Here is a 22,129-nt window from a genome sequence, read left to right on the forward strand (position 1 = left end):
TGGAGAGCGCGCCAACACGCCAGGAACACCAGACGACATAAAACGACGAAAAATCTACGGTAAAGGGGCCCCGCCACTTTTACTACAGTGGCTACTTTTACTACAGTGTACTAGAATGTACTTTTACGACAGTACTGCGCTGACGGGCCCCGTCACCGTAGTCACTGCTTTACGATGACGGGGCTCGTCACTATAAGCACGTCGCTATTATGACGGGCCCCGTCACTATTACAATTTACACGACGGTCACGGGCCCCGTCATTTTTATGACGGTACTGCGCTGACGGGCCCCGTCACTACAGCACTACAGTGTTCTACAAGGGGGTGAAACTTCGCGGTTTTTCTGTCCCGTGACCGCAGCGATCCTAATGTTTGGGGGCTGTACTACATACAAACATAAATGAGCGTTGTTGTTCCATTTTATATTACCAGGTTACTTATTAACTCCGGAGTTTTCAATATGCAAGTGAACCTAAAGGTTGCAGTTCGAGGTTGCGAAAAATACGAGCGCCACCCGGAGTGTAAAACGGGAACTGCGCCGTCCTATCTCTCACGGCGAAAAAGGGGCGTTTCTTGTCGCGCCCCCATCTGTGCTACGGCCTACGTTGTCCCAAAGGCCGCTTTTACCACCGTAAGGTTTGTTTCAAGGATACTGGTGAAACCCTTGCAAGCCTCACCGAAACAGACGCATGAATGGATTCGCGCCGTTATCACAAACCGTGCTGTGCTGAGGGTGTCGAAATTCTTCACGACACGCCGGCATAAAATTCTTTAGGATCCCGGCGGATGAAAGGTATGATCTGCATGCTGCTCTCTTTGTTTTTCTACGCTTGGACGCATATCAGGATGCGGTTACAGCAGTAGCGTAAAATATTCAAGTTGTGTTTTTACTGTATGAATGGTATGTTTAGGCAATAAATCATTCAAACAAACTCTGCTCTTTATTCTTGTCTAATTTATGCGTACACGTAAACAAAAACAAACTCTTACTTAGAATAAGTGGTGCAAAAATAGGTGGATGGGCAAACGTTCATCCATCAGAACACAACGATTGCCGTTTTGATCATGTTGCGGGTTGCGCAACAGGAAGAAGGTCGCTCGCTCGCCATCTGCATACCTTCCACTAGCTCAATTTGGCTTGATGGTGCATCCCAATTGAATTTGGTGCTAAATCGCCCCCCAACTACTCGGATCCTCAGTCCTCATCAAGAAGGCGTCCTTCAGTGCGTGTCTGCAATGTGCCGCCAGGTTTCAGTACCGCCCCCAAACACCAGGTGTTCGTCCGACGCTGCGAGCGAATATCGCGTTCCATGGATGGTATAGGAAGTTTCATCCCCCTGGTTCTACCGTCACCGTGGTCAGTGCCTGTAGTGCCACCAAGGTCGATCGTGCCACTCGGAAAATACGACCTATTTTTATGTGTGTAGAGTACATGGGTCACGAATGGCGTATAATCACATCAGCGTGACAAAGCATTCTTTACAGAAAATCGACGAGCGCAAGAAAACGCAAGCAAGCCGGTTGACGTACGAAATGGTGGCAGACAAAAATCAGGGCCGTACCCAGGAATGTTTTTCGGGGGTGTTTGTAGAACGGCTAACTTGCAACTGGTCGCTGTGAAGGCGTGCAGGTATTTTCGTATCACCCGAAAAATTAAAGCATGAAAAAAAATCGGGGGGGGGGGGGGGAGTCAGATATTCTCGGGACCATCCCCTCCCTAAGTTATATAGTGTACCCCTCAGATCACAGGAGGTCGTGCCTCAGATACAGTACACTGTACCTCAGACGACAGTGCAAAGTCGGAGGAGATTGCTCAATGCGTGGGAAACTACAGCCACCTTCCGAATGTCAATGAAAACAGTCGGTTTTAAATGTAGCCTCTGAGACTGGTGCAATACAACAAATTTTTGAGGTCATTTTTTAATGGTTGATATTTTCGGAGCACGCGCCACTAGAACTTGCTGGCCATGTTACAAAATTTTGATATTTGAGATTGCAGGCCTGCTGCTGCCTCTACGTATAATACGTTTCGGTAGAAATAGTACCAGTGTAATGATTGGGACTACAACCCTGCTACTGCAACACCAGTAACACTGCTTCAAAGGGGATATCTGTAATACTTCTCCACCCAGAGGTTTTCAAAGTGAAGTGTCAAAAGCTGTGCTTTTGCTTATTGCATGCACCTTAAAAACGTTGTAACCCACATGTTTAACACGTCGCTCAAAATTTCTCACATCCATGGAGGCGTTCATAGAGGCACGCATTCATTGTAGTATTTCTTCGTCATTTATACGTATCTACTTTTACAATGATAGGCGGTGTACAAATCCTCGCCTGGCCTGTGCATTTGCCAATCTCGAAGGCCATGTTTTAACTGGATGCACGCGCCAGAATCCATCGTACGAGCTGCGAAACACCATGTGCGTGGCTTCATGTATCGCGAAGAAAAATTAGGAGGTCTCCTAATTGTGCGTTAACTGCTGGAGTAGAAAAACACTAGTAAATGTTGCGTTCTTGTGCCTTCCGTTGCACGAAACCGCCAGCGCCGCAGCACTGTGTGGTTTCCCATAGAGTTTATGGTGGTTTCCAGTTTGCTTTTTCGTTTTCGGTTCTCGTTTTCGGTTTTCTTCTTGGAGCTGATGTTGCGGTTCCACGGTTGTTGTGTAGTTTGTGTAATTGGCACATAAATGGAATTAACTGACCTTGTGTTGTCGTTGCTTTTGCTGCTGGACGAACAAACAGGTTTAGCGAATTGTTTTGTTCGTGTTTTGTTCGCGCACGTAGTTGAGGAAACTGCAGATCGTTTGTTCAGCTGCCGAGGTGGTTGGCGAAATTTAAAAAATATATATATATATATGAGCGAAATGCAGGCGGCTTACCACGTTTAACGAGCGTTCCGCTGACAAGTGCACAGCAAAGGTAAAATGAAGTTTACAAAATGGAGAAGGCACCAGTCCATCAACGAAGCAGAAGGCGCTCAACGCAGAAGAAAAATTTCGTACAGCATCTACGCCTGACGCTATTATTTGATTAAGTGATTTTAAAATTTGGACACCGCCGTTAGCATTGTCCGCTTGTTAAGCCATTTATATGTATTTGTGTTTGAGTCGCTACGTTTGACCGATGTTGCCGATATTTTTTCGCTAAGTTGGCAACAGTGCTTTGTTTTCCATGTGCGTCATTTAAATGGCTGCTGCTGGTTTCGCACGTGGACTGTTGGAGAAGTACGGTTGGTCCGAAGGTAAGTGTTGAAATGCTTTTGATCGCTATCCCGTGCTGGAGAAAGAAGGAAACATTCTTAGTTCGGTTAATGCGTCGTGTGAGAAAATTAATGCGGATGGGACACGATACTGTTTTCACTTGCACGCGCATGACCACTTTCTTTTCGCTACCCAGGCAAAGGACTCGGAAAAAATGAAACCGGCATCGCAAAGGCGTTGAAACCGAAGCTAAAATTTGATACTGCTGGGGTATGTCTGTATTCTTTGCTTTATACATAAGACTTGATTGTGTATTCGTATCCTGTTCGTCTGTACGCACTTGTCTGACAACGTTTGTGACACAGATGTGTGCGTCGCTATTTCGGAAGTAATCCTTTTTGCTACCTTTCAAATTTGGGCATTCTGTAGCACAATATGTAGATGCCTAGTTTAAGAAAATAGTTGTAGTTTAGCCGTGTCTACCTTTATATGTATAGAATTTCGCAGCATCGGTGCTAACGCAGATGAAGTTTGCCCTTGACCATTTTCGCAGCTGTATTTTAAGAACTTACGATAATTACGCTGTAATTGGGCTTTACTAGAAAATAAGAAAAGAGTATAACTAGCATATAATGTGCTGTTTATGCTCTTTCCTTTTTCTGCAGTTGTAGGCTCGTTGGCGGCTACTTTGAGTTGTTTTCAGTATTTCAATCGAACTTATAGTTTTCCCGCATTAGTCCGCACAGTTATGTATTATTTGTCATTGCCAACACGAAAGGTCTTAGCCTGCAGTACGCGATACGAGAACAACAGTGCCGTACAATACAGAAGCCGATGTTACAATCTCGTAAAAGGACAGCGACAGCACACACTTACCAAGAGGCGAGGAAAAGAAAAGGCTCTCTATAAGGCCCTATTTTTTTCGTATGTGCAGTTACGGTCGGGAGAAACCAAAAATGCTACTTGCTAAACATGTTATTCCGGCCACAATGCTTGAAACGTATAGAAAGGGCAGAGAAGAGACAGAGGAGTGCCAACTACCAACTGTTTACTACTACGTTTCCATCCTTGCCTGAAAGCACTGTGAATGCATTTGGCCCCCAGCACTCACCGATGGTACAAAAAGTGCCTGCCATTTGTGGCTCGCGTATCCTGTTGCCATTGCTAATCACTAGAGACCGGATTTTAGGCAAATGCCTATTTTGTTCCTTGCGTTCCTTTCGTGTCACTTTGATATATGAGCATAAATTATAGGTTAAGAAGGGCTTTTATAGTGTTTTTATAGTGCCTATTAATGCCTTTTTCTGGTGTTTGTGCCTAAATTTCTATAACTGCCTATAAATGCCTATTTTCAGAATCAGTGCCTATATGAACACTAACCTCAAATTTCACTTTTGAGTGCAGTTTGAGAACGTTATGCATGTTACTCGGCAACATTGACCTTTCGGAGCTTTGTGGTTCAACCTAGCCCTCTAGTTCAACCAACTTCCGAAACACAACCGCTAGCAGCAGTGAAATGGGCCACCTTACGCTGCTGCATTGACATGACGCGAGCGGTTGGAGTGGAGGAGGACAAGGAGGAGATGTTCAGGAAAGGAAGAGACGCTATTTCTGCAAGCCTAAATGGGAGCACGTCCTAGCGTCTGCAGGGGAATTCGGAGAGGGACATAAAGATAGGAAGAAAGGAAGACGACGATTTGCATCCATGACCGAGGACGCGGCTGGTGGCTTCTACAGTCGCTTGTTCAGTCCAGTGTCCCGAGGAGTTGAATAACCTCCTTGAAGGCCTGAGTGCGGCGTTGGGCAGGGAACAGGAGGTCCCGCTCCACAGGAAAGGAGAGAACGAGTGCGAAACCATGGAGTGTCGTCAGGGGAAAGGAGAGTGCAGATTAAAATAAAGAAAAATGTAATGTGCACGCGGCTTTTCTTTTGTTCATAATTTATTTCTTAAAGGGCCCTTCACCAGCTCACACAAGAAATTCTAGTTAGACGCTGTAAGTGTTTACGTTTCCAATGAAGACCATTGTACCACAATAATTTTCAAATTGGTTCATTAAGAGCTGCGAGACCATGATGGGAGGAGGAAAGCTTGAAACCCTTTCCACTTGCCCCGTGTCGCCTTCGCAAGCTAAATTTCTTCCTTGTCCTCTCCGGTATCGGAGTAACTCGGAGCCAGAGCATCACATGACGGAGAAGCATCAACATGCAAGGTCACGTGCGCATGGCGTGCCCAAGCCAGGTTGTCCACGCAACCGTTGTTGTGTGCTGCCTGTTTCTGTGGGATGGACCCCTCAGTGCGTGCACGTTTGGAGAGGCTGGCACGGATCGTGTATCCATACCGCAATATATACGGCGTCGCACCACTGAAACTGCTGTAAGGGACAATGAACGAAAAACGCGCCAAGCGTTGTCAGGGCTGGCACTGGCATGACGTGGGAACGGCGAGAACACGAATGCATGCGAAGTGGAGGCAGATTAGTCTCGCATTCCACTGCACTTCGAATTAAAAGAAGAAAAATGAGAACGCACACAGATTCTGTTTCTGTGTTTTAATATACCTATCAACTTTCATTCATCTATTCAAAAGCAGGTTGCACAAATTACACATTTTACCTCGAATAATCCTCACAGTTTCACGTGCTACTGTGAGCTATGTCAGAGCACTAATGTCTACGTAGGGAAGCGACGTCAGGGCACACATAACTGCGTAGGACCATCCCTTGTTGTACGTCATTCGCTCCCGTGAAATGAAGGGCTAGCGGCGTTCATTTTGAAATTTCCCCTCTTTCCGCAGCACCTAGCGTTGCAAATCTTGACAGACGTGATTGTGAGCACCCAGCACATGCATTACACCTGTCAGCTCAAAGTGCTGCAACGTGGTGAGGAGCCTTTTAAGGTGTTTACCGGCAGAGAGAAATTCACCCTGCGCGATTAGACCTGGCCAATACGAGGCATCCCTCTCTTCTGGCGTTCTGGCTATCTGCTCCTATGTTTCCCTTCTCAGCCATGCCGAAAAGGAAAAGGCACAGGAGTGTGTTTATACACTTGACTCACCATGCTAGATAATAAAGGAGAGACTGTGTTCTGCGAACCATGGGAAAGAAAGGACAATTGCATGGCTATATTCAACCATTCGCGCCATTGTGCCAGGAGGTCCCGATACAGTCTTCGACATTGGGACCTCCTTATGTATACTAAACACTTGTAATATTTCTGTATTTCTATTGATGAAATTCTGATCATAAACAATAACATTTCTTGCATTTCTGTCTTAGATGCAAGTCACGCACGTCTTTCTTTGAAATTATTTGAATTTATGTAAAAAATTATTGTGCCTATATTTAAGATTTTGGAGGCCTAAAACAGTGTTTTGCCTGCCTATTTTTTGCGCCTGAAACGCACTTTTTAGTACCTGGAAATCCGGTCTGTACTAATCACTGTGCATTTAATTAGAAAGGTGGTTGATGGCTTTCTTGAGTGACACTAGTGTATATTTCATGGCAAAGATGTAAAGGCGGAACATTGTGTATGGCTTTGTGTTTGTATAATTATGTAAAACTGTATGTGTATACATACATATATAACAGTGTGTTTCAAGAAATGTGTCCAACCTTCTCAAAAAATCAGGAAAATGCGATATTTGATTGCTGCCTTCAGAATTGGGTCTTCTGTAGTGGCAGAGATTTTAAGATGGTGAAAGAAATTATTTGGGACTGTATATAAAAAAGTTAAATTAATTAACTTTTTAATGAGTGGAGATAGCTGGTTGTGTCAAATGGGAGAATTGAAGTTCTTCATGCCAGAAACCCAGCCCAACTTTGAGATTTCGAAAAAGTGGCATCTAGTAATAATTACGAAGTAATGAAATTGAACCAAATTCAATGGCGAATCCTAAACAGAAACATGGAAGAACGTAACTGCCATATTCTTCTGAGGCGTCCAAAATGAGTGAATGACTTTTCCTGTAGTGCTAGGCATCTTAAGATGGTTAGACACATGACTTGAGACAGTAATTAAGAAAGTTAAATTAATTAACTTTTTAGTTAGTGGAGTTAGGTGACTGTGTCAAATTGGGGAATTGAAGTTCTTCGTGCCAAAAACCCATCCCAACATTGAGATTTTCTAAAAAGCTGCCTCTAGTAATAATTACGAAGTAATGAAATTCAACCGAATTCGATGGCTTTTGCTGTTGAAAGCCGTTGCATTTCGTTGAATTTCATTACGCCACAACAATTACTAGAGGACGCTTTTTCGAAATCTCAAAGCTCGGATGGGTTCCTCGCATGAAGAACTTATTTTCTCCCATTTGACACAATCACCTAACGCCACTAATTAAAAAGTTAATTAATGTAACTTTCTTAATTACTGTCCTAAATGATGTCCTTAACTACCTTAATATTCCTGCCGCTACAGAAAAAGCAATTCTGAAAGCCCCGAGCAAATATCGCATTTTCCTGATTTTTTGAGAAGGTTGGACACATTTCTTGAAACACCCTGTATATAAATGTGTTTATGTGTAATATTGCCTCACTGCCAAATACAAAGGGTTGTAGGCTAGTCAAGCTGTCCGGGGACAGCTTTTTTTTTCTACAATCCCCCCATCTGTATTTCACAAAGACTGCAAATAAACTTATTATTATTATATTATTATTATTATTATTATTATTATTATTATTATTATTGTTATTATTATTATTATTATTATTATTATTATTAGTTGCTACCTGTGTTTGCCATCAGCAGGAACATTTAGGCCTACAGAAAAGGAAGCTACGCCTACAACTGAATGTTATGCTAGGCAAAACTTGGACGTTATAGCTTAGTGCATGCTGCGACTATGTGATCTCCCACAGTAATACATTGTGGTTCTTGACAATATCATGCTTCTAGGTTGGGCATAGGATCGACCTAACATCCCAGTGGTGGAGCAAGGCATTCAATGATGCAGCTAAGAGCATCAAGGTTGATGTATCAGATGTAAGTCTTCGAGGAGCTTTCTCTGTCCTTTTATTTTTGCTTGTCTGCTACAAGGAACAGTCATTAGGATGATCGAGGTGACATTGAAGTTAAAACGATGCGAAGTGAAAGCTAAAACTTCCCATCTAAAATCTTTTACTCTCTCTCTAAACAAATTACATATAAAAAAATAAAGAATCCTTGGATAACAGGGTGTCGCAGGAGCCAGCATTTCGACAAGCGTACTTGTATTTTTCAAGGCAGCCTTGAAGTTAAGAAGTCTACTTGTCGGAACATTGGCTGCAGCAGCACTCTGTGTTCCAGAAATTTTTCATCTCTTCAAGATTCCATCTTCCCCAGAACTTGTACCTCATAAATAAAAAATTTATGTTGTGGTTTTACATGCTGAAATGAGAGAGTGATACTAAGGCACACTGTATAGAGAGACTAGGTTAAATTTGACCATCTAGGGTTCTTTAATGTGCACCTAAGTTTAAGTGTGCGAACATTTTTGCATTTATTTCATCCCCATCAAAATGCAGCCACCATGGCTGAAAAACAAACCCGTGCCTTCGCGCTTAGCAGTGTAGTGCCATAGATGCCAGGCAGGGCTGGGCAAAGATACTTTGAAATTGTATCGCGATACGATACAAGATACTCAGCCAAGAAGTACTTGAGATACAGATACAAGATACCACAACGCCGATTGTATCCGATACGATACATTCCAATTGTATCTTAAGATACTTCAATACAATCGGCAATTTGTTATATATCTGTATATACGATAATGGAGCACTAAACGATGATGCACAAAAATGTTCGCTTGAAAGTTGATTAACTGCAGCCAATTTTGTTTCATTTGAATGAAATGCTTGTTATTATCTCAAAAGTTTTGTATTTCTTTCTGAAGGTATATTACTTTTGTTCCGAAACAACTTACTGGGGTTGCTTTAGCTGCTTAACATGACAGCTCTTTATACACTTCCCTGATAACGGTTTTTGCTTGCCGCTTTTTTAATTGGGTGGAGTCGATGCTCTGCTTGCCGACCAGCTAGCGGGCTGCCATCTAATCACAAGAACTTCAATAAGAAGCCTCCGCACAGTGGTGCAAATACCGTTGTTCAGCTCTACCTTGCCCGAAAATGTATCACGGCTTTCGGAATGCCCGATCACCGGACAGTTGTACATCAGCGAGAAGCTGGTAGCGACACTCTTTGCGACGCCTCTTGTTTACGCAGCGGACATGAAACTGCAATTACTTTTATATTCTACTTACCTGCTAGCGTAAAGCGTTCATAAGCGACGTAGTCAGTAATGCGCGATCTTCTAAATTTTTTGGGGGGGGGGGGAACATCTGCAGCCCAGAAAACGTCAGACGTGTTCTATAGTTGCACAAAGTACCGCAGGACACTGCCGCTATTCACACTATATTGCCACTGAAGCTCCGATTACCTGGTGATAAGCAACAGTAAAAGTATTTAGAGCAGACTAAAAAAGAAAAAAAAAACAAATATAATAAGTAAAATAGAAAAGCGGTTCCGTATCAAACACAGCGAATAAGTATAGGAACACGATAAAGGCGGCACACCCAAGAGGTAATAATAACTGAGTTTAACGTCCCAAAGAACCACGATATTATAGACGCCATAGTGGAGGGCTCCGGAAATTTCGACCACGAGGTGTTATAAAACTTAAAGTATAAGCACACGGGCATTGAACTGCGGCCGCCACGACCTACGGGTTAGCAGTCAAGCACCATAACCACTAGACCACCGCGGCGTGTAATCCCTTAATTGCCATGACAATTGGGCATTTAAGGTAAGACCACAGAAAATTCAGTGCCTATGTAAAATATCATAAACAGACTCGTTGACACGCTCATTAGAAAAACGGAGCATTTTGTATAACAATGTTTCTCCAACCCCTTTGCTAACGTCTTTGAGATGGCTCCTAATAATTTACGTTATTATCATGAAAACTCAATTTCGCTATTTTACTAAGCAGTAAGAACATTTTTTACTGTATACTCCAAAAAGCACGCGCAGATTATTATATATTTGTTCTCAACGTCGCCTTGAGATAACAGTAAACTAAGTAGAATATAAGTCTGTAAAGAGGAACAGAAGTAATGCGGACAGTTTAAAGTAAGAATAAAGCAGAGAGCTTACTTTGCCAGCACGTTAAAGACATATTGCCGTAAGCAGACCCGAAAAAACAATACAGAGACATAGGTAATGTATGGGATGGAAAATGACAGCTTAAAAAGAAGTGCTCATAATCCTATTATGAATTTGAAAACTCACTGAATAAAAGAAAAGGAGACGTACGCCAAGATAACTTCTGTTAAGTGAATGCTTGTTCTGTAAAATCCAGCGACGGTAGCAGCAGTGCTATAGCTGTTAGAATCTTATTTGCATATACGTCAATCTCATTGCATGTAAGTCAAACTTGCATCGACGAGGGTCCTCAAATCGCCGACGTGTGAAAGCAACGAGACGTGAAGCAACCCCTTTTCGTAACGAAGCACTACACAAGAGGAACTTCGCTGATGTCTTTACAGCGGCATCAGGATTTGTGCAAGATACACCGCACGCATTGGAGTACGTGGCAAAAATCGTGGCTAGAGCCACGTGCCATAGCACTGACACAACTAAAAAGAAAAAAAAGGAACCGTGAGAACAAAATGTCGTCTGGGCGTAGACGTTCGCGCGTTTGTCTGTCGAGACGACGCGAGCGCCACCACACGCCTCTGCTCCCTCAATAGGTACGCTCAGAGCTCATCACCTGCCTTCGCTGGATATCTCTGACGGAAATATAAAATAATGTCATTGTCTTTAGTTTTAATCTCATGTCTTAGTGGGAGCAGAATCAGCCTGGGAAGCGGAGTTCAACCAACGTTTCTTGTTTCGCACCATGGTGTTGCGATCGCAGTATCTTGTATCTTAAGATACGCGATACATTCTTCAATGTATCGGAAATACAGATACTGATACACGTCTTGCGAGACGTATCGCGATACAGATACAAGATACCCAAAGTGTATCTCAGATAGTATCGAATATACATGTATCTTCGATACTGACCAGCACTGATGCCAGGCCACCATATGAGGCGAAAAACTCCTGTAAAAACTGGGCGTGGAGTGAAGTGGCTTATTGGGCTAGTTGGTGATTCACTCAGCTCTGGTCCCATGGGTCTGCTGTTCGGCCCCGTGATTTTAAATGCGAAGCATTTCTTAGCGAACTTCTGCGACTTTGGGCGTATCTATCTATCTATCTGTCTGTCTGTCTGTCTGTCTGTCTGTCTGTCTGTCTGTCTGTCTGTCTGTCTGTCTGTCTGTCTGTCTGTCTGTCTGTCTATCTATCTATCTATCTATCTATCTATCGATCTATCGATCTATCTAGCCGCCTACGACTTTGTGCTCTCCTGGCCGTTTCGTTAATCGGATGTATACCAAAATTGGTGTCATAACATGGCCTTATTACGAACATAAATGACAGCTCATATCATGAAAATCATGACACGCATGTCATGAACAGCATGATTTACATTCCACGGCCTTTGGGCTCCCTGGCCGTTCCGTTAATCGGATGTATACCAAAATTGGTGTGTCATAATATGGCCTTATCACAAACATAAATGACAGGTCATATCATGAAAATCATGACACGCATGTCATGAACAGCGTGATTTACATTTCACGGCCTTTGGGCTCTTGCGGCTGTTCCGTTAATTTCATATATACCAAAATTGGTACGGCGTGACAACAGTTCATGACAAACATAATGACAGGTCCTAACATGGAAATCATGACGCGCATGTCATGTGCAGCATGATTTACATGACATGGTCTCAGGGCGCTCGCGGCCGTTTAAATGAAGGGATACATACGAAAACTAGTATGACGAGACATTTCTGTATGACGAACATAACTGACACGTGGTAACATGAAAATCACGATTTGCATGTCATGTATGACATGATTTACATGGCACGCTCATGGCGCACTCGCGGCCATTTCGCTAGATTGATATACACCAAAATTGGTATTGTGCGATGTGAGTTTATGAAGAACATGAATAACAGGTGGTAGCATGAAAACCATGACATCCATGACATGTATGTCATGATTTACATGCCACGCTTGTGGTGCATTCGCGTCCGTTTCGCTTGCGTCATATACACCAAAATTGGTGTTACGCGACACGACTGTATGACGAACGTAAGTGAGACGTGGTAACATGATAATCGTGACATGCAAGTCATGTATGACCTGATTTACATGCCACGCCCATGATGCGCTAGCGGCCTTTTCGCTAGATTGATATACACCAAAATTGGTATTGCGCGATGTGACGGTATGAAGAACATGAATAACAGTTGGTAATATGAAAACCATGACATGCATGTCATGGATGTCATGATTTAATTGCCACGCTCATGCTGCATTCGCGGCCGCTTCGCTAGCTTTATGTAACCAAAATTGGTATTGCGCGATGCGACTGTATGACGAAGGTAAATGAGACGTGGTAACATGAAAATCATGACATGCATGACATGCACGACATGATTTACATGTCCTGCTCATGACACACTCGTGCCGTTTCGCTTGCTTGACATACACCAAAATTGGTATTGTGTGATGCGACTGCATGACAAACATAAATGAGAGGTGGTAACATGGAAATCATGACATGCAGGTTATGTATGTCATGATTTACATGCCGCGCTCATGGTGCATTCCTGGCCGTTTCGCTAGATTTATATGCACCAAAATTGGTATTGCGCGATGTGACTGTATGAAGAACATGAATAACAGGTGGTAACATGAAAACTATGACATGCATGCCATGTATGTCATGACTTACATGCCAAGCTCATGGTGCATTTGCGGCCGTTTCGATAGCTTGATATACACCAAAACTGGTATTGCGCGATGTGACTGTGTGATGAACATTAGTGACAGGTGGTAACATGAAAAACCATAATATGCATGTCATGTATGGTATGATTTATATGCTCTACTCATGGTGCACTCGCGGCCATTTCGCTTCTTTGATATACACCAAAATTGGTATTGCGCGATGTGACTGTATGACGAACATAAATGAGAGGTATTAAAATGCGAATCATGTTATGCATGTCATGTACGGTATGATTTACATGCCACTGTCATGGTGCGCTTCCGGCCGTTTTGTTAACGTGATATATACCAAAATTGGTATGGCATGACACGAGTGCGTGATGAACATAAGCGGCAGGTCATGCATTTAAATACCAGAATACGCGTTTCATTGGCATGGTGTACACTAGATTGTGCATGCATGCGTGCATGGCAAACATGCGATATATGGTGGACTAGATGCCATGACATGAATGATTTCATTTGGCTCAAAGACAAACAAGGCGATGTATGCAGCTCTTTGCTGGCTGCTACGCATTACATCGATTCCCACAATGCGTGGGATCTGCGGAATTTTTTTGCATGGTTTCCTGTCAGTAGAGTGCCCAGTGATTGAAACGTGATACTCGGAGCTTGTGGCTGGTGGCAGTGTGGGTGACAGTAAGGGTGAGACCGTTCATGACGCATGGTGACGGCATCTGGTAAATGGTTGTGCATTCTGTGGTTCACAGTGGCACTGGCGGAGTGCTGCAATCCTCCGTAACGCAGAGCCGCCAGCTCCAGCCACTTCGCACGGTGCAACACGAGAGTGCAGTGTCTTGAAAGCCATGGCAAGCAGGTGCCACCAAGAACCACAGATTCAACAGCTCTCTACTGGCTGCAGTCTTCATGCTTCGCGAATGCTCTCACCCTCACCACCACCAGCCATGTACTCAGGGTATACTGTTTCAATCGCTGAGAGCTGCCCATGTGGAGACTTTGCATTTACAGGACTATGCATATGGCGTCATGCAAAGAGCTCTATCGAGGCACCGTAGGCATGAAAAAGACTCATGCCTGCAGAACTTTCTTTTATTACCATGGGCACATTTTTGCCACTGTCATAACCACTGCGGTGTCATTGCTAATGGAGGGGTTGGCTGTGTTAGAAGATAATGTTTAATTAAAGGGACACTAAAGAGCAAAACGATTTTTCTCGCATTAGTAAAGTAGTCTTCCACGATACCAAAAACACCACGCTTGCCGTGAGAAGACGCTTAATAAGCGAGAAAACGCGCAAAAAGAAAATACAGGTGGCGACGCCACCTTGGAATTCTCGCACCATTTGCCGTGACGTCACATTTTTGACGGCGCCTGGTTGGGCCTACGTAGTTCGTAACCGGCTAAATCGAAGTACATTGTCCTCTGAGGGCGCCAGAGACTTGACATAACAAGTTTGTGGACATTTTGTCGGGCCAGTGGCGCCAAAATACGTTAAATGCTCTTTGAAATGTTTTACGTCACGAATTACAAGGTTCGGCGTGAAATTTAATAATGAAACTTTGAACCTGGTTTTCTCCTCTAATAATAAACCTATGGTGGTGAAATAAACTACACAAGAGTTCTCTGAGCACACTTTATCGATCTAAACCAATTCATTGTTCCTCTTTAGTGTCCCTTTAATGAATAGAAAGGAGAGTTCAGTCTTGAGAGCATGTGTCTTTGCTACTACTCCTCACTGGGGTAAGAGGTAAAAGGTGAGACAAAGGTTAGAGGGAGGTGTGATGACGGATGACCATGGTGCAGTACAATTAGTTAATGTGCACACGTCCTGTGTGCAGGTGTGCACTACATGCAAGAGCTTTCCCAGCACAGCCCATGCTCTATAAATGAACATGCTGTGTAGGCTTAGAATTAGTGGTGTGCAAATAGTGAAATTTCACCTCGAATCGAATTCGAATCAAATAGTAGTGCTGAATAGTGGTAAAAAATATCGAATACCACAGATTTTATTGAAAATTGAAGAAAAGAACACAGAAATGAAATCTGCTCATGGTCCTCAAGCACATAATGCGGTGAATGACTGCTACCTAAAGACTACAAGTTGTCATGCAGAAGCACCAGCTCTTCTACATGACCTGGCTTCAGCTTCTCTCGCCGTGACATTACAGTGTTTACAGCAGGTGAAAACATGTGCCCACTAGGCACCTCAGCAGCAGGGATGGGAAGGTATCACAAGGCAATTTTGGCAATACCTAGATAAAGTGCAGCTCTGTGATCTTTCCATTATTTGAAAGAATCATCCTTTCTTGGGATCAGGGGCTCATTGAAGTTTATTGAACATCTTGACTATAAGTTCTGAGCTCAGTCAGCTGGTTATTTTTTCACGCTAGCAGTTCAACAGTCTCCCAGTCTGTTACCTGACCTTCTTTGCAGAAGCCATGACGGGCGGAAATGACATAATCTTGTTTAAAATAAACATGTGCTCGCTTCTGAACCACGATAACGGTGAAAGTTTCGACGAAAGCCCTACAGTAACGACGTTAGCGTTAGCTTTAGCCACCTTACCCTAACAAAGTTGCACCATTGGCCTTCGTCACGTTTTAGATATCCATCCGCTCGAATTATTCGAAACTTTGAATACTAGCTATTCGAAAGTCGAATCGAATTAGCCGATTAGGTATTATTTGATTCGAATTCAAAACTCGAATATTCGCACACCCCTACTTAGAATGCTTCCAGGGGCCTGACAAACACGCAGCACATTTGGCTGCAAGGACCATGAAGCCAAGTGGGTGCAGTGTTGCGCTTTGCTCAATCACTTCCACTCACTCACCTTGTGCTGCTAGCACCAGCGTTGCGCTCAGAAATGCAAGCATTCCCACTGTGCTGCTGTGTTCAGAGAGTGATCTGATTGGAGAAGACTGTACTCGCTTACAGCCTAAGAAAAAAATGCCAACTCTGCCCACAGCCATCACTGTCCCTCCCACAGGACTTTTGTATTTTGTTTTAAATTCCCATAGGGAGTTTGTATAAATGCTACATCCAATAGCGCTTACCCATGTTTGTGACATCAAGCACTTCTGGAGTGTTTCTATAGTCAACTTTCCCATACAGGCACACGTTTGTCCCTCCTTTTAGGTCACAAGCATGAACATCCTGGTAAGTTTTCTTGGGTATACTGACTTCGCTGCTCAGCTAAATGTAATGTTTTAGGTAGTAACGATGAACCTTTAACTCTTAGTACAAGTAGTACTTACATTAGCCATGAAAAAGTACTTACAGTTTAGCGGAAACCATCTTGCATGACTGTCTTTCACAGGTGAAGGGCTGACATGCCACAGTTCTTGGGCGGAGCTAACATTTTAGATGCGGAGCAGCTTTTGCTCGGGGCTGTGTCAGTCCTTCCATTGGCGACTGTCCACTCGAGAACCATGTGTGCTGGCACGCGGTAGCACGTTCAGGCCTGTGTAAGGGGCTGGGTAAGACACTGTGGCCTCTCCCCCTTACGCTCTCTCAGCAATCATGTGATGGTGTCGGGGAACAAGATTCCGCAGACGCATGATGAACCAACGCGTTGTATCCTAGTCAGAATGCGCTGGCACGCGCTACTGCGTTCGGGCTGTGTAAGGGGCTGGGTAAGGCGCTGTGGCCTCTCCCACTTACTCTCTTAGCAGTCACGAGATGGCGTCGGGGAACGATATTCTGCAGACTCCACTTGCAAGGACCCATTAATATCGGCCAAGGTGCCCGTAATGAACGGAACTTTAAGTCGACCCATGCACTGCTTCGCATCCCCACATGGTTCCCTTTAGTGGGAGATGGTGTAATTTTTTTCTTGGGTTGTAGCTGAGTATAGTAATGTTGGAAGTTTTCCTTCAGTCTCATCTCGTGCCCACCAAGATGCAACACCTGCAATGCCTCTGGTGGCAGTCATTATCATGCCAGCATCATGAGACTGGCACAATAGGGAGTGCCACCAGGACCAATTTTTTGTCAATTATCTTTATTTTCTGTCAATTTGGTGCTTAATTGTTGTGATCTGTATTCGAAGCATCGTCTTGTTGTTGCATGCTTTTTTATATGTACTTTCTTGTTTCAGGGCACTACCACTGTTACCAAAGAAGCAAAAAAGGAAAAGAAAAAGGCCTTGCCAAAGCACTCGTACAGTGGCTTCATTAAGGTGAGTTGTATAGGACACTATTACGAAGGCATAAGTGTATGTAAATTCCTTTGGAAGAGGGTGTTTGACATTCTGAGGGACTAAACAGTAATGTACAGCTAATGCTTTAAGGCAAAGTGTTCTCAGGCACTCCATTTCTTTTTTCTTCATATTTGTGGTATCTGTAACGTGAGTTCGGACATATTTCCCTCTAAGAACTGTTTCTTATTCATCATCGAAAGCTTATTGAGCCATGTTATCTACAGTAGTTGTTGAAGGGCTCAGGATTCTTCCTTTTAAAAGAATTCCAGAGAATTCTTTTGAAAGTTTCACGGTACTATATTGTCACAGATCTGCACACATGTCAGCTATTTGACTGGCCTGATGGCTATTCACTGTGTTCATTGGTCATGCATTGCAGCTAGGTGACAGTGTCGAATCACATCTCTGTTGAGCACCATTTGTTTTCAGTTAGAGGCTTCATCTTCCTGATGGTGTCTTGTCCATAAGTATTGATAATTCTTGTAACAGTACCTCTTCTGCATTTTGGCAAATAACCAGATAAGGGTTAACAGACTGGCCTCAGCTTCGACCGGTGTGGATGTATCACTGACACTGGGCAAAAGGTAGTGGTGTGGTAACAGTGAATGGGAGGGCTGTTGAAATCATTACAGAATATTAACACGAAAGTGTTTTATGCTGGGGTCCACCAAAACTTCAGTGACGTATTTCCGTCATGGAAATGACGTCGAAAAAATTTACACGATCAGATAGCAAAGAAAAAAAGTTCCGTCAACGGGCGTCAAACCCACAACCGTTCGGTCTTCAACAACAGATGCCGGGCACGCTATCCACTGCGCCACGGTCACAGACTCTAGAGGCTTTACAAACGCACCTTTTATATCTACCACTCTCCCGGTCGGCGGGGTGGTGTTGCCCTCTGGGAGCGGTAAAGTAAAGTAATTCATCATTACTGTGGCCTCCGTGATTAGCACCTGCAACACGTTACACATCCGTCCCATTCGGCGCGTTTTCTATAGAAGTTCAATTTTGTCACTGCCTTAACACACTGCGAGGTGGCGGTCTTCACCCAAGCCTCGTAAAAGCGTCGTCCTCGCTCATAGCATCACGCTAATCCAAACCACAAATAGCTCTGTGACGCGCGCCTGCCTCACCTGGCTGTAACACCGCATTCCCTGCTCACGCACTCGCCCCGAGAAAAATGCGGTCGGGCTACCAGCGGCGGCACGACACGCTTTGCATTTCCCTCTGGTCCGGCCGTGGTGTTCAATCGCATTTTAACATGCCGTGGGATGGCGACCAAGTTCTGCGTCCAATATGCGACGCTCTTCTGGCTATCACACCTCGTTCTCTGATTACGCTTTCACCTTTAACTACTACAGCTACCGCAAGGGTTTGTTTAGTCATTTAACATGGACGTTAGTCGTCGGGATGGAGATGTACCACCAATCATCAGAGTGGGTGCATACACGTTAAACTGTGCCATAGCTGCCAGACATCAATATACATTGTGCAAACTCTCTTATATCAATGTACAGTAAACATTCAATTACTTCTGTAAGGGCACGCTTCACTTTCTTGTTATTCCGATTCCTATGACGGAGGGATCAACCATGTTTTTTTGTTTTCATGATCAATGATGTCACAAAGTTTTTCGCCTTGCCATAGACACCACATGTTGACGTCTAACCGTCACAGTCCCATTTCCTAATATGGGTTTCGACTGTATATGTGGCCCATTTCATCTCTGCCATAACAAAGCAGGCCATGTCTCTCTCATTCGGGGAGATTGTGTAGGACATTATGACATTGTGAAGTGGTTTGCTGAGGCTCTTGACAGAACTGTTTGGTTGAGGGGCCTTTTTCTTGGAGCAGTAGACAACAAATGACAGTGGTGAGGCTCATTGCTTCTGGCTGAAGCTGTGGCAGATCTTGGCGATCCCCAAACAAGATCCTCGAAGTCAGTATGTGTTAAGGAACACCTAGTGACCTTGACTAATGACTTAAAGGGTTTTTTCGGCAAGTATAGTCACTTAAGTATACAATGTAGGCTTGCAGAAGGCCCTGTGTTAGGGCAGGTGCCACAGCCTGACAGCACAACACCCTCCCCTCCTGCTATCCTCACCATGTTTTTGTGCCCTGTAAAGGGCAAGATCTTTCATGAAACCTTACTTTCGCAATCTGCACGATTTATTTGCTGTAAAATTTTGTTATGCATGTGATCGGTTTATTTACAGTGAGATTAGGGAAGCGGTAAACAAAAGGCGAGGGATGATCAGAAGCTGCCAATCACCAATCCCTCATATCCGTTTCTCTTCCTCGTTATTATTTCACACACTTGCAGTGCAGCATTAGAATACGTAGCCCACTTCATTAGGAACATTTATGAATACTGGTTCCAAGTTTTTTATTGTCATCCGATTCCTGCACATCACCCTCGGCTCTCACTTCGCAAGCAGTGCCTTCGTACTTGCATGAATTCACAATGTCCGTGCCCGAGGAGGCCCGAGGAGGCCTCTGCCCGAGGAGGCCTCACTATCTTAATGGCCACACACAGAGGCACTTGAAGTGGCATGTTGGTGCTCGATGGTGAGCAAGCACTCCACAATGTGACACCTATACGATTCCATAAAGGCATGTATTATGCATGAATCAAAAGGCTGCGTGTTCAAAGTGGTATTGCACAGCATAAAAAGTAGAATTACCATAGGCGTATCTACCGGGGGGTCAAGGGGTCACTAACCCCCCCACTGAGAAATGTTGGGGGGGCAGAGCCCCCCCACTTTTGACAGTGGTTATTGTCGGCTGCAGGCTGGGAAAGTAACAACTCAGGCAAAGTTTCACTTGAACGCAGCAATAACGTAATTTTGTAATAAAATTCGTCCTACGATTCTGCTGTGACGACTGGCCTCCGTGTGTCATGACCATGCACTGTAGGCTATCTGCTGTGCAGGCTGCCTATTCCAAGCTTGTGCGTCTTGTGCTCGAGCATTGCAGAGGAGGCTATCGCTCAGCAGGGGCTCTATAACATTACAGCAGTCTGTCATCATTTTCTTTTGTTCTTCCTGGCCTGAAATTTATGTAATCGGCGATGCAAATATGGGCGGGAACCATTAATATTTTACAACTCGATCAAACGTTCTCCTTTTTCAAGAAATTCAGTTTGTTTTTTTTTTAAACGAATAACATCCCCACTGCTTCATATTCAAGCTGCTGCGAGTTGATGAGTGTGCAGAAGTGTCTAGTATTTTAGTTGTGCCTAGCCAGGACAGCTAAAATAGATTCCCACTTTAGTCTCCGATTAGCCTGCTTCACTTTGCTTATCATATGGTAGCCTGCAGCAATCGCGGCGGCTTCCAACAAGGCAGTGGACTCGAGCACATGAAGAAGCCCAGGTTTCAAGCTTGCCCCGTTACTTGATCTACGTACCTCACCAGGGAGATGATCAGCATCCACGGTTTTCTAGACTAAGAAGGCTGCCCACCTGCAGAGGATTGTCTCTGTTCCTAATAATGATTATTTCTCTCTCTGCCTCTTTGTCAGCAACGATGAGTTCACAGAGAGTTGTACATGCGCAAAAACAGCTCAACATCTTTATACTACAACTGAAAGTATCTATTATACACATATGAATCCATCTCGCCCGCGGCTCTAAGCAGCCGCTGCCAATGTGATTGACGGGCAGCCTTCTTAAGTTACGTTCGGAAAGAGACACTGTGTGGCTAATCCAAAAAAAATTAGTTATTGTTCAGCACAGTAATGTGCAGCTTATTGTGCACACTTCATTTTAACACCGCACGTTTTCGCAGGCTTGTGACATCGCATAAAGGGAATTTTATGGCCTATTGAAAATTTTTGATGAATAGCGAAGAACCAATGACTAACAATACGCCGTATTGAAAATAGTTCAATATTATTATTTTTTACGCGGTCATGCGTGCGTGGTAATTACGTAGTGGATACCTTACGCGTCATTTGTTGCGTCGTTTTACGAGCAGGTGCTGTGAGTATGACCCAGAAAATTTCGACCAATCATTAACAGCTAACGACTTATAAGGACGGAAACAATGCGGGGCAGTTTAACGTTGTAATCGCCCACATTTTTTCAAGAAAAATTTGAGCTTACACAGTTTAAGTAGGCTATTTACTTGGAGGAACCGGAGGGGAGTAGTAAAGGGTCACTTCACCGCTTTTCCGTCCACCCCCCACCCAAGCTGGGAAAAGTAGGGGGACAGGAAACGACACCTAGTATATATATATATATATATATATATATATATATATATATATATATATACACACATACACACGGCGAACAGAGTGAGCGACGCCAGCCCCCCCACTCGCGAACGAGTTGGTACGCCACTGGAATTACTGATGTCAGAGAGCTTTGCACATGCTGTGCCAAACATTTGTAAAGCCCAAGTGGCATGCATGCCTGCCTTGCCTCTTTATGTCACGAACAAACTTCACCAGCCACTCAGCTAATAAATCCATGCCTTAGCATTGTGCCTGTAGACATGGGCACATATCTAGGGAAACAACATGGTTTTTTATTATTTTCCTAGATAGCAAAGGGCATGTACTGGTTGCTGTCATCCATATTTGTACGCAGAAATGTAATAACATGCACATTACTTTGCCGCCTGTGCATGAGTCTTCTTTCATTGTGTGGAAAAGCCCAGAAATTAATTTTTTTAATAACCAGCACTCGGCCTCTGCACAAAGTGTGATGTATGTACTGGATACACTGAGTGCAGTGCTCACATCTCTTGAGTAGAGGAATTCTCCAGAAGCTACCATAATTCCATGCCCAAAAAATCAAGAAATGACCTCAGCAATTGTCTGAACAAAATGTTGTGCACTTACTTTAGACAACTGGCTGGGCAAATAACTACACTTCAG

The 22,129-nt window shown here is 43.9% G+C and overlaps 1 protein-coding gene across 1 annotated transcript in view; it reads left to right on the top strand.

Annotated features, from left to right (window-relative positions):
* The first annotated feature begins 3,107 nt into the window (after positions 1-3,107).
* Positions 3,108-22,129, top strand: part of LOC119393789 (G patch domain-containing protein 4) — a 37,292-nt gene continuing 18,270 nt past the window's right edge. Inside the window, exons 1-4 of the mRNA XM_037660946.2 lie at positions 3,108-3,241; positions 3,397-3,470; positions 8,091-8,177; positions 17,144-17,224. Coding sequence (XP_037516874.1) covers positions 3,187-3,241; positions 3,397-3,470; positions 8,091-8,177; positions 17,144-17,224 — 297 coding nt within the window. The 5' untranslated portion in view covers positions 3,108-3,186. The remainder of the gene's footprint in view (positions 3,242-3,396; positions 3,471-8,090; positions 8,178-17,143; positions 17,225-22,129) is intronic.

This window comes from Rhipicephalus sanguineus, chromosome 5 (genome assembly GCF_013339695.2).
Source record: "Rhipicephalus sanguineus isolate Rsan-2018 chromosome 5, BIME_Rsan_1.4, whole genome shotgun sequence".
NCBI lineage: Eukaryota > Metazoa > Arthropoda > Arachnida > Ixodida > Ixodidae > Rhipicephalus > Rhipicephalus sanguineus.